The 15818-nt window shown below is 38.3% G+C and overlaps 1 protein-coding gene and 1 long non-coding RNA gene across 2 annotated transcripts in view; both read left to right on the forward strand.

The window, feature by feature from the left end:
- The window catches only part of AMBN (ameloblastin), a 56803-nt gene extending 44126 nt beyond the window's left edge, over nucleotides 1-12677 (forward strand). Inside the window, exons 4-12 of the mRNA XM_060188455.1 lie at nucleotides 8-118; nucleotides 1611-1850; nucleotides 2551-2589; nucleotides 3481-3519; nucleotides 7184-7222; nucleotides 7501-7566; nucleotides 7653-7697; nucleotides 8078-8122; nucleotides 11369-12677. Coding sequence (XP_060044438.1) covers nucleotides 8-118; nucleotides 1611-1850; nucleotides 2551-2589; nucleotides 3481-3519; nucleotides 7184-7222; nucleotides 7501-7566; nucleotides 7653-7697; nucleotides 8078-8122; nucleotides 11369-11932 — 1188 coding nt within the window. The 3' untranslated portion in view covers nucleotides 11933-12677. The remainder of the gene's footprint in view (nucleotides 1-7; nucleotides 119-1610; nucleotides 1851-2550; nucleotides 2590-3480; nucleotides 3520-7183; nucleotides 7223-7500; nucleotides 7567-7652; nucleotides 7698-8077; nucleotides 8123-11368) is intronic.
- LOC132537699 (uncharacterized) lies at nucleotides 4526-6900 on the forward strand. The gene is made up of 4 exons (XR_009549160.1): nucleotides 4526-4564; nucleotides 5548-5586; nucleotides 6121-6159; nucleotides 6859-6900. It is a non-coding gene; the product is annotated as an uncharacterized LOC132537699 (long non-coding RNA).
- Nucleotides 12678-15818: the final 3141 nt, after the last annotated feature.

The following is a 15818-nucleotide window of genomic DNA, read 5'->3' on the forward strand; positions in this document are numbered from 1 at the left end:
TCTTTAGTATTCAAGATTTGGTTTTGGGAAATCATTTAATTCACTGTGGATGAATGGCCTTCTCCCACCGAATCCTTCTTTCCCATGGATGAGACCAAGAGAGCATGAAACTCAACAGGTAAGTTAATTGCCTTATCAATACATTTGAAACTCAGGCTTTAAAATCTTCCTCTTCTTGCCTTTTCCACATTGTCATAGACTACCCACAAGTTAATAATGATAGTGAACAAAAAGTTACTCAGATAACAATAAAATCAAAACCTAAAATTAATTTGGAAAATCTAACACATTGTATATTTATTTCAAATAGGGGCATATGGTCTCCCAAATAAGAGACTCATGTTAAAGATATCAGTAATGACAATAAATAATCAGGCTGTATTCTGAGTATATTTCCTTTTAATCAAGATGCCCTAACATATTATTCAAAGGCACATTTAAAATAATACCAACCATCCTGGCTAAAGTATCATGAACTCTACCAATGTCAAGGAATATGTCAATCATTTAGCCATTATTCATTAGGTGTCTAATAAATACATAAACAAAATTATAAAGAATGAAAAGGAAGATATTTAAAAATGACTTCTAACTTTGTGAGAAATTTGGTGAGTGTGGGAGTAGAGAAGAGGCAATTTGGTGGTGGGTGTGGTGCAGAATTATACCCCTGTAATCTTATCATCTTGTAAACCATTATTAAGTCACTAGTAAGAAATTAAAATAAAGTGAATTCAAAGTTTAGAATCTAATAAATAAGAATGACTCCAAGACACACAACATTCCATGGTTGATGTGTAGACAAGACAAAGTAGCACATTACAAAGTGCTAAACTGTGAAGTAGAAGTAATAAAGGTCATAGGTGTTTAGAGAAGAGCAGTGGTTGAAGAGGTGGTGACTGGGGAGACTCCCCTGCAAGTATGGGAATCCTCCAGATGAGTTCAAATGCAAGGACTCATTCTTCACAGGAAATTTTTAAGATGAGAAACAAAACACAATTGTCTTAAAAGCAATGTTTATTTCCTTAGCACTTCCCACAGCTAGTAGTATGCCAGCCAAGCCACATGTTATGGGACAGGAAATTAGACTAATGCTTCTTTCTCCACTTGATGACTGTTTCCAAAAGGAAGCCTGTAGTGCAGGAATATGTTTGGTATTTTATTTAATTACCCATTCACTTTTTATTACCTCAGATATATGTAGTCTACTGTGTGTCAGGCTAAAAGATAAATTTGGCATATATTTCTCTCTCAGTTACCTGGGGAGAAAAAAAAATTTATAATAAAAAAAATAGTTGTAATCCAGTGAGTAAAATAGGGATGCATGGAAGCAGTGATACGAACCCAAAGGAAAAAAGAAAACTCATTCTACAGGAAAGTCTACACAGTTCCCCATCTTCTTGAATAGTGTGATTGTCCCAGAGGAAGTAGCAGAGGCAGACATGCACAAGACCTCCTAAGGAACACTGACTTGATAGAAACTAATTCCCAGAAAAGTCCCCTAGACTCCTTTCCAAGTAGCAAGCTCCCCCAGTCTTTTTGCTTTACAAATTCTAGACACCACAGTTCAGTGAGCAGTCCCTTCCTGACACACCTTTCAAATTTCTCTGCAGTATGAATATTCTTTGCCTGTGCATCCCCCACCTCTCCCATCGCAGCCATCCCTGCAGTCTCACCAGCCAGGACAGAAACCTTTCCACCTGCCCACTGTTGAAACCGCCATCCAGAATACAATCCAGAAAGGAGGGCCTCAGCTTCCGGTTTACCAGGGACATCCACCCTTGCAGCAAGCAGAGGGACCAATGATTCAACAGCAGGTGGCACCATCAGATACACCACCGAAGGAAGCCGAGGTAATCCCTTTCTCTGAATCAGATCAGAATAGCTAGAAAGAAAGCAAGTACTCAGAACTTTCAGAAATATGCATGCAGAACACAATGTGTTTTTAAGCAGTGGACACACGGGAGTAAAGCATAATCACCCATTCCTACCTTTTGTCGTTAGAAGCATGGATTCTAAAAGACCCTGTGGCTATAAGACTTGGTCTCTTATTTGAAAAATATGAAAGCTTACAGAGGAAATAAGGCAGACTGAGAAGCCAGTCAGGATTCTATTTTTTTTTTTCCCACTGTTGGAAGAACAAAGAGATGACTCTGATCCCTTGTCACTTCAACTTGTCTTTTGCATTATTTCTCTGATAACCTATGCAAAAATATTTTGTAAATAATGTGAAGTCCAATAGTCAGAAAAGGAAAGTTTCATGTAACTAGTGATACTATTTAAGACTCATATCATGTTGACTACAATCTTATAAAGGTGGATATTGTTATCCTTTGTGAGGGGAAAAAAGGAGAACACTTAGAGATTATAAAATATTCCTATTATTGCACAAAAATTAAATGGCAGAGCCAGGATTCAAGCAAGCCTGGTAAACTATGAAATAGCAATAATGAAACAGAGAAGATCAGTTAAGAATGCTTTATCATAATCACAAATAAGAGCATTCAGTTCACATTAACTGCTTGATAATTTTAAGTTTTATCTATGATGCAGCTACCAAGAATGGATTTTGCTGATCCACAAGATCCATCTGTAAGTATAAATCTCAATGGGCTACAATATTGATTACAATTCCAGAATGGTAGATATTGTCATCCTTTTTGAAGAGGAAAGTTATACATTGGAATGAAGATTACAAAATTATCCTAGTGCTAGGCAAAAAAATTAAATGAGAGAGTCAGGATTGAAACCAACCTGAAATAGCAATAATAGAAGAGAAGTTCATTTTATAATACATTAACATGATCATAAATAAGAGCATTCAGTTCACACTGTTTAACTGTTGGATAATTTTAAATTTTATCTATGATGCAGCTACTAAGAATGGATTTTGCTGATCCACAAGATCCATCTGTAAGTATACATCTCAATGGGCTACTATTTTAATTACAATTCTAGAAAGGTAGATGTTGCCATCCTTTTTTAAAGGGAAAAGATATACATTGGAAGGAAAACTACAAATTATCCTAGTGTGATGCAAAAATTAAATAACACAGCCAGGATTCAAACCAACCTGGTACACTATGAAATAGTAATAATAAAACAGAGAAGTTCATTTTAGAATGCTTTAACATGGGGTCAGGCAGTAGGTAGCACAGCAGGTTAAGCACACATGGCTCCAAGTGCAAGGACCCGTGTAAGGATCCCAGTTCGAGCCTCAGGCTCCCCACCTGCAGGGGAGTCATTTCACAAGAGGTGAAGCAGGTCTGCAGGTGTCTATCTTTCTCTCCCTCTCTGTCTCCCCTCCTCTCTCCATTTCTCTCTGTCCTATCCAACAACGACAACACTAGCTACAACAATAAAAATGAGGGAAAATAAATAAATAAATATTTTTAAAAGAATGCTTTAATATAATTACGAATAAGAGCATTTAGCTCACATTGTTTAACTGTTTGATAATTTTAAGTTTTATCTATGATGCAGCTACCAAGAATGGATTTTGCTGATCCACAAGATCCATCTGTAAGTATAAATCTAAATGGGCTACTATTTTGATTACAATTCTAGAAAGGTAAATATTATCTTCCTTTTAAAAGGGAAATGATATACATGAGAAGGAAGACTATAAAATTAATCCTAGCATTACACAAAAAATTAAATGGCAGATCCAGGATTCAAATCAACCAGGCACACTCTGGTTACAAAGTGTGTTGCATTCTACTCTGAAAAACAGCAAATTCATGATTGACCTACCCCATCTCTCAGCTCATGTACTTGAGTCATGTCAATAAAAGGCTGTTTTAGGGGGCCAGGCACCTGGTTATCTGCTCACATTACAGTGTGCAAGGACCCAGGTTCAAGCCTCTGGACTCTGCCTACAGGAGGAAAGCTTCATGAGTGATGAAATAGGAATGCAAATGTCTCTCTGTCTCCTTCCCTCTATCTACCCCTGCCCTAAATTTCTGTCTCTATCCAATAATAAATAAATAAAGGGGGCTGGGCAGTAGCCCAATGAGTTAAGCTCACATGGTGCAAAGCACAAGGACCAGTGTAAGGATCCTGTTTCAAGCCCCCGGCTCCCCACCTGCAGGGGGGTCGCTTCACAGGCTGTGAAGCAGGTCTACAGGTGTCTGTCTTTCTCTCCCCATCTCTGTCTTCCCCTCCTCTCTCGATTTCTCTCTGACCTATCCAACAACAACAGCAATGGCAACAATAACATTAACAACAACAACAAGGGTAACAACAAGGGCAACAAAATGGAAATAAATGGCCTCCAGGAGCAGTGGATTCGCAGTGCAGGCACTGAGCCCCAGCAGTAACCCTGGAGGCAATAAATAAATAAATAACCTAACTAACTTAAAATAGATAAATAAATAAAAATCTGCTATAATATCTTGAATTGCACCACCAAAACAAAATGGAAGTATACACATGAAAATTCATTTTAGACTGTTTCATCATAATCAGACAGTATTCAGTTCACTTTGTCTATTCTGTCTTGTAATTTTAATATTTATCTGTGTTACAGTTACCAAGAATGGATTTTGTTGATGCACAAGATCCCTCTGTAAGTGTTAATCTCAATGAGACATCATATTGACTAGAATCCTAGAAAGTTAGATACCATCACTATTTAAAAAAATAAGAAGAAGGTGTACATTGAAAATTTTAAATTTGGGAGCCAAGCAGTGGTGCACCAGTTGAGTGCATACATTGCAGTGTGCAAGGATCTGGGTTCAAGCCCCCTACCCCCACCTGCTTCATGAGTGGTGAAGCAGTGTTTCAGGTGTCTCTCTCTCTCTCTCTCTCTCTTCCTCCCTTTCAGTCTCCCCTTACCCCTTTATTTCTCTCTGTCTCTATCACTTGATCTTAGCCAAAAGGCTAAGCAGCAATCTCTCCATCTATCTCTATCCACAATAAATAAGTAAATAAATAAAATATTTTTTTTTAAATTAACTTAAAATTTTTTTTATTTATTCTTTAAGAAAGTATTACTTAACAAAACCATAGGGTAGGAGGGGTACAATTCCACACAATTCCCACCACCCATTCTCCATATCCCACCCCCTCCCCTGATAGCTTTCCCATTCTCCATCCCTCTGGGAGCATGGACCCAGAGTCATTGTGGGATGCAGAAGGTAGAAGGTCTGGCTTCTGTAATTGCTTCCCCGCTGAACATGGGCGTTGACTGATCGGTCCATACTCCCAGTCTGCCTCTCTCTTTCCCTAGTAGGGTGGGTCTCTGGGGAAGCTGAGCTCCAGGACACATTGGTGGGGTCTTCAGTCCAGGGAAGCCTGGCCGGCATCCTGATGACACCTGGAACCTGGTGACTGAAAAGAGAGTTAACGTACGAAGCCAAACATAACTTAAAAATTTTTTAATTCCTCAGATTTGCACCCCAAAAAAGTGGTAGAGCTAAAATTCAAGTTAAATTGATAAAGTCTGAAGAACCATAGTAAAAATAAGAAAACTGATTTTAGATTGTTTTATCATCATCACAAATACAATGAACAGTGGCCTGATAATTTTAATATTTATCTGTAATGCAGCTACCAAGAATGGATTTTACTGACCCACAAGATCCTTCTGTAAGTATTAATCTCAATGAGACACCATATTGACTAGAATCCTAGAAAGATGGACATTGTCACCCTTTTTAAAAAAGAAGAGGACATACATTGAAAAGTTAAAATTTTGGAGCCAGTTGGTGGTGCACCCAGTTGAGTGCATACATTGCAGTGTGCAAGGGCCTGGGTTCAAGTCCCCCAGTCCCCACCTGCAGAGGGGAAGCTTCATGAGTGGTGAAGCAGTGCTGCAACTCTCTCCCTTTCATTCTCCCCTTTCTCTTTCAACTTCTCTCTATTTCTATCCAAAGTAAAGAAAATATTTTTCTTTACTTTGAAAGAAAATATTTCTTAAAAGAAAAGCAATTTTTAAAAAGTTTAAAAATTTTTTTCCCAGTATTTACACCAAACTATAGTGGTAAAGCTAGGGTTCAAATCAACTTGATATACACTTATGAGATGTAGTAAAAATAAGAAAATTAATTTTGGACCATTTTATCATCATCACAAATACAATGAAAGATTGTTTGGTAATTTTAATATTTATCTGTGATGCAGCTACAAAGAATGGAGTTTGCCGATCCACAAGACCCATCTGTAAGTACCCATTTCAATGGGCTGCCACGTTGACTAGATGCTAAAGAGGTAGATAGTGTCATTCTTAAAAAAAAAAAAAAAAAAAAAAAGGGAGTCGGGCTGTAGCGCAGCGGGTTAAGCGCAGGTGGCGCAAAGCACAAGGACCGGCATAAGGATCCCGGTTCGAACCCCGGCTCCCCACCTGCAGGAGAGTCGCTTCACAGGCGGTGAAGCAGGTCTGCAGGTGTCTATCTTTCTCTCCCCCTCTCTGTCTTCCCCTCCTCTCTCCATTTCTCTCTGTCCTATCCAACAATGACAACAACAATAACTACAACAATAAAACAACAAGGGCAGCAAAAGGGAATAAATAAATAAAATAAATATTTAAAAAAGACATATACAAAAGGCTATAAAATATTCCTAGTATTACTCAAAATTTAAGTGACAGAGCCAAGATTCAAACCAAACTGGTATGCTCATTTGTTACTTTCTGCTCTGCAGAATACAGTAAATCTGTGACTGATCTGCCCCATTCCCAAATCCTGGGTTTGAGCTATGTCAAGAAAAGGCTATTGGAATATCTTCGGTTGCGCCCCCAAAACTAAATGGAACTAAAATTCATTCTAAAGTGTTTCACCATAATCATAAATAAGAGAGTATTCAGTTCATTTTGTCTATTCTTACTCTCTCTTAACTTTAACATATTTATCTGTAATACAGCTACCAAAAGTGAATTTGGCTGATGCACAAGGCCCATCTGTAAGTATTAATCTCAATGAGATATTATCTTGATAATAGTCTAGAAAAATAGATATTGCTATCCTTTTACTAAAAAAGAGAAGGTATGCATTGAAAGTTTAAATTTTTTCCTAGTATTATTGAAAAAATAATGGTGGAGCCAGTATTCAGATCAACCTGGTACACTCTGAAGTACCAATAATAAAATTAGATTGTTTTATTGTTATCAAAAATCAAATCAGGGACTATGCACTTCACTTTGTCTATTTTGACTGTTCGGTGATTCTAATATTTACCTATGATGCAGTTACCACAAATGGATTTTGCTGATCCACAAATTACATCTGTAAGTATAAATTTCAGTGATATGTGTTCTGGGGGATGAGGTGGCATGGAATTCCTTTATTACAAGAAAGAGAAATGAAATTTTTAAACAACCTAATTTATCCCTTCAAATTAAGTGTGACCAAAAGTTTCACTGTCTTCTTAAATGTCATATAATTATTTTTCATACTAATCCACCTGAAAATGTATTTCAAATAGCTGTCAGAAAGTATTCTCACAGTAAGTTCATCTGTGTTGAAATAGATCTGAATAATTTGTTCTGTTTTCTACCATTTACAGCTGTTTCCAATAGCCCGTTTGATAGCTCGGGGACCAATAGCAGTACCACAAAATAAGCCATCTTCTGTAAGCTTTTTAATCCTATTTCTTTGTAATTTAAAGTTTTCCCATTGGAAAATGCATTTTGTGATGATCATTGTATTTATATTTAGCTCTTTCCCGGAATGTTTTATATGTCCTATGGAGCAAATCAATTGGTAAGTTCATTTCTATAAAAATATGATTTTAAACTAAATGTTATTGGGAGAACTAAAATTATATAAAATCCAGGCTCCACATAATATATCCCATAATCTCTGAAAGCATAAGTTAATATTTAATGTAAGGAGGCACACTGCTACACTTTCTATTGGGATAATTAGGGACACACACAGACATTAAAGAAAAGATAAACTTTTTATCTGAGCCACCCAAGTCAGTTATCTTTACTCAGTGACTCACCTCCAGTTTATTCTGCCCTTGGATGCAACATTAGTATCAACAATTTAAGAAAAACTCAGTGTCCTTTAATTCTGTGTTGAATAGCAAATTGAAGGCTGCTGTTTCATAATATGACACAATATTTACTTTTGAACAGAATGCTCCTGGCAGACTTGGCATCATGAGCTCAGAAGAAATGCCGGTGAGTAATGTCTTCAAACTCTTACCATAGTGGTCAGTAGAACAATAACAGATGTTGAATTATATGCAATATTTCCTATGAAGTAGCTGGATATGGAGCATGGAACTCAGATCGTTCCATTCCAATAGCAAAAGCAAGCTTCTTTTGATGATGCAGTACACAAAATTTTCAACACTTTTCCACACCATCTTATCTGAGTCACAGCCATCCTAACATAGGACTTTGTCCTGTTTCCTTCATATGGGGAGAAGAGAAATTTATCTTGTAAAGCCATCATCACTAGATAGCAAACACATCCAATCACAAAAGATACACATGATTGCTACAGAGTTCCCACTCCTTCTCTGACCATATAATCCCTCATTACAACAAATTCAATATCACTGCAAACCAGGTGGGCCTCAAAATTAAAATATGAGAAGGGAAAATATCATTAACCAAGTTGAAAATATATTTAAATTAAAAACCAAGTTTAGAATTATAAAATGTTAAGTATATTAATAAATTAATTCACGTATATTCTTACTCTATCATCCTTATCCATCCATATGACAACTTTAAAATGTGAGATTAGGGATCCAGGAGGTGGCGCAGTTGATAAAGCTCTGGACTCTCAAGCATGAGGTTCTGAGTAAAATCCCCGGCAGCATATGTACCAGAGTGATGTCTGGTTCTCTCTCTCTCTCTTCTCCTATCTTTCTCATTAATAAATAAAAATTTTTAAGTGAGATTAATGAACTCAAGCCATTTGACTTTTCCCTCAGAATTTTCTTTTTTCTCACAATTTTTGTTTTCCATCAGGTTTAGCACTGGGGTTTGGTGCTAACACTACAAATCCTCTGCTCCTGGCAGTCATTTTTTTCTTTCTATTTTATTAGATAAGACAGAGAAATTGAGAGAGAAGAAGGAGATATAGAAGAAAAGAGATAGATATCTGCAGACCTGCTCCACCTCTCATGAAGCTTCCTCCCTGAAAATGGGGAGCCAGGGCTCAAACACGGGTTCTTGAGCATGGTACTATGTGCACTTAACCCAGTGTGCCCCCTCACAATTTTCTGTTACCTCTGATTGAGCACAAAGCAAAACAAAAAATATCTTGCATTAGCATGTCATTATCAGCTAGTAATCCTAACAAATTAATAAGATACACACCAATCCTACCACTGAAAAAAGACTGGCATCTCAACATTGTTGAATATATATTCAATATATATATTATATGTGTGTGTAAATATACAAAGATACTATGGTGACATGATAAATCAGATAAGGTTCCTATTCAAGGAATCCACAGTGTAATCATTGGAAAAGATAGATACAAGAGTATTTGGTATCAAATTATGTGTTAAAGTAACAGAGCTAAAAGAGAGAGGGAAAAAAATGGGAGTTAAGAAGGAGAGCATAGTAGTTGTGCAGAAAGACCTTCATACTATGGTACCAAACTGTTCCATGTTCAAACCCCAGAAGCTAGAGTTGAGCTGGTAGAAAGAAAGAGAGGGGGGGGGGGGAGGGAAGGGAGGAAGGGAGAGAAAGAAAGAAAGAAAGAAAGAAAGAAAGAGAGAGAGAGAGAGAGAGGAAGGAAGGAAGGAAGAAAGAAAGAAAGAAAGAAAGAAAGAAAGAAAGAAAGAAAGAAAGAAAGAAAGAAAGAAAGAGAAAGAGAGAGGAAGAAAGAAGGGAGGGAGAAAGGTCAGGGGGAGAAAGAAGGGAGGGAGAAAGGTCAGGGGGAGAAAGAAGGGAGGGAGAAAGGTCAGGTATGGGAGTTAACCCAACCCCCAGGGGTTTCCAGTGCTATCCCTTGAGGAGATGAAGTAAAAAGTTGGGACAAAGAGAAGAGGGAAAAGTGTTATATCTAACACCCACACAACTGGTTAAATATTCAAGTGTTAATTATCATCTTATACTGATTTATTAATTAATTTATCCACAAGAGGCCTCATTTTGAAAATATTTTGCTACCCTTTAGGAAGACCAGAATAATCATAAGGGAAAACCAAAGATCAAATTTTAAACATCAAAGTTGTGAGGAAATGACAATATAGGTACACAGATCACAAAGCCCCACATGATTGCTATAAAGAGTCTAATGTTTTGGTTCCAAAATTTTACTTCACAGAAGAAATTGAAAAAAAAAAAAAAAAAGCAGCACATGGCGCAAAGCGCAAGACTGGCGTAAGGATCCCAGTTCAATCCCTCAACTCCCCACCTGTAGGGGAGTCGCTCCACAGGCGGTGAAGCAGGTCTGCAGGTGTCTATCTTTCTCTCCCCCTCTCTGTCTTCCCCTCCTCTCTCCATTTCTCTCTGTCCTATACAACAACAATGACAGCAATAACAACAACAATAAAACAACAAAGGCAACAAAAAGGGAAAATAAATAAATTTTTTTTTTAAAAAGGACAACAAGGGCAACAAAAGGGAATGAATAAATAAATAAATATTTTAAAAAGGAAAAATTGTCTCTAGAATTTGAACTACCCACAGGAAATATTTCAGTTCTTTCAGAGATATCAAATTCCTTTTTCTTGTACATCCTAAAAAATAGGGGAGAGAGAAGGAAAGAAAGGGAGGAAGACAGGAAGAGAAGGAAACCATGCATAAAGTTTAACTCAACCATTTGAAAGTACAAACAATTAATATTAACAGTCTTCTAAATCATCCTTCATCGAATGTAGATATGGACCGTCTCTGTTTGATGATGGTGTCCTCCATTTCAACTAAATATGGTGTTCTTTTTAAAATTATTTATTTGTTTGTTTGTTTGTTTGTTTTAATGGATGAAAGAGGCAGAGACACAGAAGCCAGAGCACTGCTCAGTTCTGGCTTATGGTAATGCTGGGGATAAAAACATAGACCTCAGAGCCTCAGGCAGAGAAGTCTTTTGCATACCCATTATGCTATCTCCCTGAATGTCTTAATAGTTTTCTTAAATTTAAACTACTGTTTTTTTGTCTATAGTTTTGTTTTTCTCCTTCCAGCCAGTTGTGGCAAAGGGCCTCCTCCCCTCAGGAAAATGGATTCTCTCCTGTTCCCCACCCACTGCCCAAAAAACAAAAGTACACCATCCTTCTCCTATATTTCAAAGATAGTTAAGTGACAAAGTATACTTTAAAAAATCTGTCAACCAAATCTATGTTCCTTGTTATTTAGTTTTGTTGTCTTGATGAATGTGAGCAAGTATAGCTAAAATCTGATAATGGCAACTTTGGTAATTTTTTTTCCTTTTTTTTTTTTTTTTTTTTTTTTTTGCAGGGAGGCAGAGAAGGCCCCACGGCCTACGGAGCCATGTTTCCTGGATTTAGAGGAATGAGACCCAACTTTGGAAGGATGCACCAGAATTCACCCAAGGGTGGGGACTTCACTGTGGAATTTGACACCCCTGCTGTAACCAAAGGTCAGGAGAAGGGAGAAGGAGGCAAAGAAGGTGAAGGAGATCCTCACCACTCCCGCCTGCCTGAGAGAAACCGGCTCAGTCCTGAAAACCCAGCTCTCTTTCAAGAGGCAGCAGCACTTGAAGCCCTCGGAGGGTTTCTTGCTTCCCCCAAGGACAATATTCCCAGCCTGGCCATGGGTCCTGCAGGACTGATTAGAGAACCATCCAAGATTACCCCAGAAGCCGCTGACCCTCTGATGACCCCTGGATTAGCTGATGTCTATGAAACCTATGGTGCTGATATGACCACACCCCTGAACCTCCAAGGGGAATCAACCACAGATAGCACAACAACCATGGACATTCAGGAAACATCAACGCCTGGAAACAAGGAAGAGCAGCCCCAGGTCATGCATGATGCTTGGCGCTTCCAGGAGCCCTGAGGAGAGGGATAGCAGCTCCTTTCTGTATGCACAAGCTCCCTTGCTTTGCCCTACTAGTGTATCTTTTTTGCTAAAACAGTTATCACCCTTCTGCAGAGAAGGCATTCAAAGTGTTAAGCATATATTAATAAATATAAGTGGCTAGAAATAGCACAGGTTCCCTTCTTGCTTTCCTCCTATTCAAATAAAATATATTGACTCTCTCTGTGGTTCAGAAATAATTTCATGACATCAGAGAAGTCTAAGGGTCTCTGCATTTGAAAATCACTATTACCTTGCTGTCTACACAGGCAATGATGGCATTTCTCTTACACGCAGGACACTGTTATATCCAGGAAATGTGACACTGCTTTGAAAGTTCTTTCCTAGGCCAAGACACATAGCTTCAGATTTACAAAGTTATTTCCTCCAAACATTATTAAACAGGAATTGGTGAACGTCCCTGACTGGTATTACATGGTTGTTTTTTCTTTTTTTGTTTTGTTTTTATTTCAGATTCTCATTTGTAGAGTATTTGATTTAATCTAGTGAAAATATCTAGCCTATTTTAAATAAAGCGTTTTTCTCACTAAAAATACCAGGAATAGTGCTTATTATTTATATGTATCTACGTAGTTAAGAAAAATATACACATCCCCTTCCCTTGCTATTCTGTAAGCCAGTTTATTCAGTTCATTCATTCTGTCATGAAAAGTCTGCTCTGTGTCCAAAGTTGTTATAGGCATTGTGTTACATAAATGAGGCTCCTTCCTTCCAAGCTTATATATTTATGACAAAAGCAATCACTCTGGGCCAAGCTCAAATACTTCATATATTATCTCACAATAGTCTTGCAAAATATATACCAACCTCAAAAGATGTGAAAAGTGCTATTAAAAAAAAAGTCAATAGACTAGGGAGATAACATAATGGTTATACAAAAAAACTTTCATGCCTGAGGATCTGAGGCCCTAGATTCAATCCCCAGCACCACCATAAACCAGAACTGAGCAGTGCTCTGATCTTTCTATATCTTCCTCTCTATATTTCTCTCTCTTTAAAATTTAATTTAGAAAAAAAAAAAAAAAAGCCAAGCACAGACTGCTCTGGAGTCACAGAAGCAAGGTACCTAATCTCAGAGGCATTAGTGGGCCTGAGAGGAATCAGAAAGTTTCCTCGGAACAGTATTGACAGCAGATTCTTCAAGAGGAAGAAATGGAAGTTTCTTCATATGACAAGAAGAGTCAGGGGCTGAGAAGATAGCATAATTGTTATGTGAAAGGCTATCATGCCTGAGGTTCCCAGGTCCCAGGTTCAATCCCCAGCACTACCATAAAGCAGAGCTGAGCAGTGCTCTGGTCTTCCCCACCCCCCAGCCTAGCCCATGTATATTTTTCCTCTGTATCTCTCTCTCATTAAAATAAAATAAATAAATATTTTAAAAGAAGAGTCACATGGGTGCTGTATGAGAATTAGTTGACTCCTCTGAAATATAATTTGGGAACAGAAGACCCAGAAAATGACGGGAACCTGATACAAAACGAGATGTGAGTCAGAACTGTAATAAATAAATTCCTAAACACCTAAACATATTGCAACGCCAGATTTAGTTGTCCCTGAAATGTAGCCCTCTACCCTATTCCCTCTACCTCCTCCAAAATTGTCCCAGGCTTTAGAATCCATAGATCTGAGTCTCCCCTTTAGAGTCACCTAAGGAGACTCTAAAGATGCAGCCCAGAAAAAAAGCCCAGAGATGCCTCCCTACCTAGGATATTTCAAGATTCTCAGCAAAGTCTGCAATCACCACCTGTCTCCATTTCTGGAGGCTGAGCTCTGCTCACCACACATGCCCTAGAGATTAAATTTCCATTTGCATTCCCTAGTGATTCTGACAAAGGTACAAGATAGGAAATCAGCCTCCTCAGTTGCCAACAGTTGCCCACCTTTGCATTCCAGACAGACTCCTAAAATCAGAACAGTAAGACAGACATGCAGAAGCCAAAGTCAATTCACCTGGTAGGGCACCTGCTTTGGCCAAGCACACAACCTAGGTTTTAGCTTCCTCCCCACCCACAACACTGTAGGAAACTTCAGTGCTGTCTTGTCTCTCCCCCTTTCTGTCTCTTTAACTCTGACTCAGTCTGAAAAAAAAAAAAAAAAAAAAAGATAGCCCAAAGTAGTGGGACCTCAGCATCATCAACAAAAAAACAGCTATGAAAAAAGACATAGATCTGAATTTAGGCCTTGACATCACATTTAATTGTCTATGGTTCTTTGTTTTTTGTTTGTTCTGTTTTTTTTATTTTGGATAGAGATAGAGGGAAATTGAGAGTGGAGGAGGAGAGAGAGAGAGAGAGAGAGAGAGAGAGAGATCTGCAGCACTGCTTCGACACTTGTGAAGCTTCCCCCCCCACGGGTGGGGACTGGGGGCTTGAACCTGGGTCCTTGCACACTGTAATGTGTGCACTCTTCTATTTGTGCCATTGACCAGCCCCTTCTATGCATATTTGGAAGTGAGATGTCACCCTTCTGATCCTGACTTCACTTCCATAATGAAATTACAACCCTACCCACTCACAAATTGTGAGAACTAAATGAAATAAAGTACACAGACCAATATTTACTGAATCAGCAGCAATTTTCTCCTATTTCTATTGATCTTTGTCATAAAGAGAACTTAGCAAAACATCATCAGTAACAATCGAAGAATGGAGTTGTCCCTACATCTAATGAAATTGTATTTTTCTTCATCCAACACACACACACACACACACACACACACACACACTGCCAATCTGGTTCCTCTGTAATGAAAAACATGCATTTATGACAGCACATGGCCTTGTTGCCCTGATAAAGGTTACCACCACCATGTGCAAGGAGCTGGGTTCAAGTTCCTAGTCCTCAACTGAGGCAGGGAGCAGAGGGAGGCTTCACAAGTGATGAAGCAGTGTGTCTCTCCCTCTTTCCCTCCCCCTTCCATCTCAGTTTCTGTCTCAATAAGTAAAATATTAATAGTGTTAAGAGATCAACTTTGACAAAAGGTTATATTATGTCTTTGAGTCCCTACCCCTGACACCACAGTTACCTCAAATAATGACTCATGAGTTCATGCTCAAGAAGATCATCAAGATGTTCAGAGAAAGGAATTAAAGGTTGCCCACAGGAGGAAATGTCAAAATTATTGACAATTTCCTCTACTGTGGATTCTCTCTTCCTGACATTAGTATGAGATATAAATATATTAATACTATAACCCATTCGAAGAAGTCTACCAAAATAGACTGCCCTATGGCCTACCTGACTATCAATCTTCCCATTTTATTATTTCCTAACTTTTAACCAGTTGACCAGTCTGGTACAAACCCACAGTTAGAGCAGATCTGTATCCAGCCCATCTCTCTTTCCATACGTACTAGATGACCAGATATATTATTTAAAGTTTTGCCCTAAGGTAAGGGAGATAGCATAATGGTTATGCTAAAAGACTCGTGCCTGAGGCTCCAAAGTCCCAGTTTCAGTTCCCTGAACCATGAGAAGTCAAAGCTGAGCAGCGTTCTGATTAAAAAAGAAAAAAGAAAAAAAAGAAGGGAGGGAGGGAGGGAGGAAAGGAGGAAGGAAGGAAGGAAGGAAGGAAGGAAGGAAGGAAGGAAGGAAGGAAGGAAGGAAGGAGAGAAAGAGGAAGAAAGGAAGGAGGGAAAAGAAAGGAAAAAGGAGTTAAAGTTTTGCCCATTGAGTAGATAATGACACAGCAACTGTGGACCTCCAGCTGGTGCCATTACCCATACAGAAAAGTCCAGTGAACCAGGTACATACTCTTTCCTCTCAATTGCACAGACAGGGTAGCCACACAACAAATTCTTCAAACTGGTATATTTTAGGCAATGAAAAGTGATATGAATGTTGT

The sequence above is a fragment of the Erinaceus europaeus genome, chromosome 3, assembly GCF_950295315.1.
Source record: "Erinaceus europaeus chromosome 3, mEriEur2.1, whole genome shotgun sequence".
NCBI classification, from domain to species: Eukaryota; Metazoa; Chordata; class Mammalia; order Eulipotyphla; family Erinaceidae; genus Erinaceus; species Erinaceus europaeus.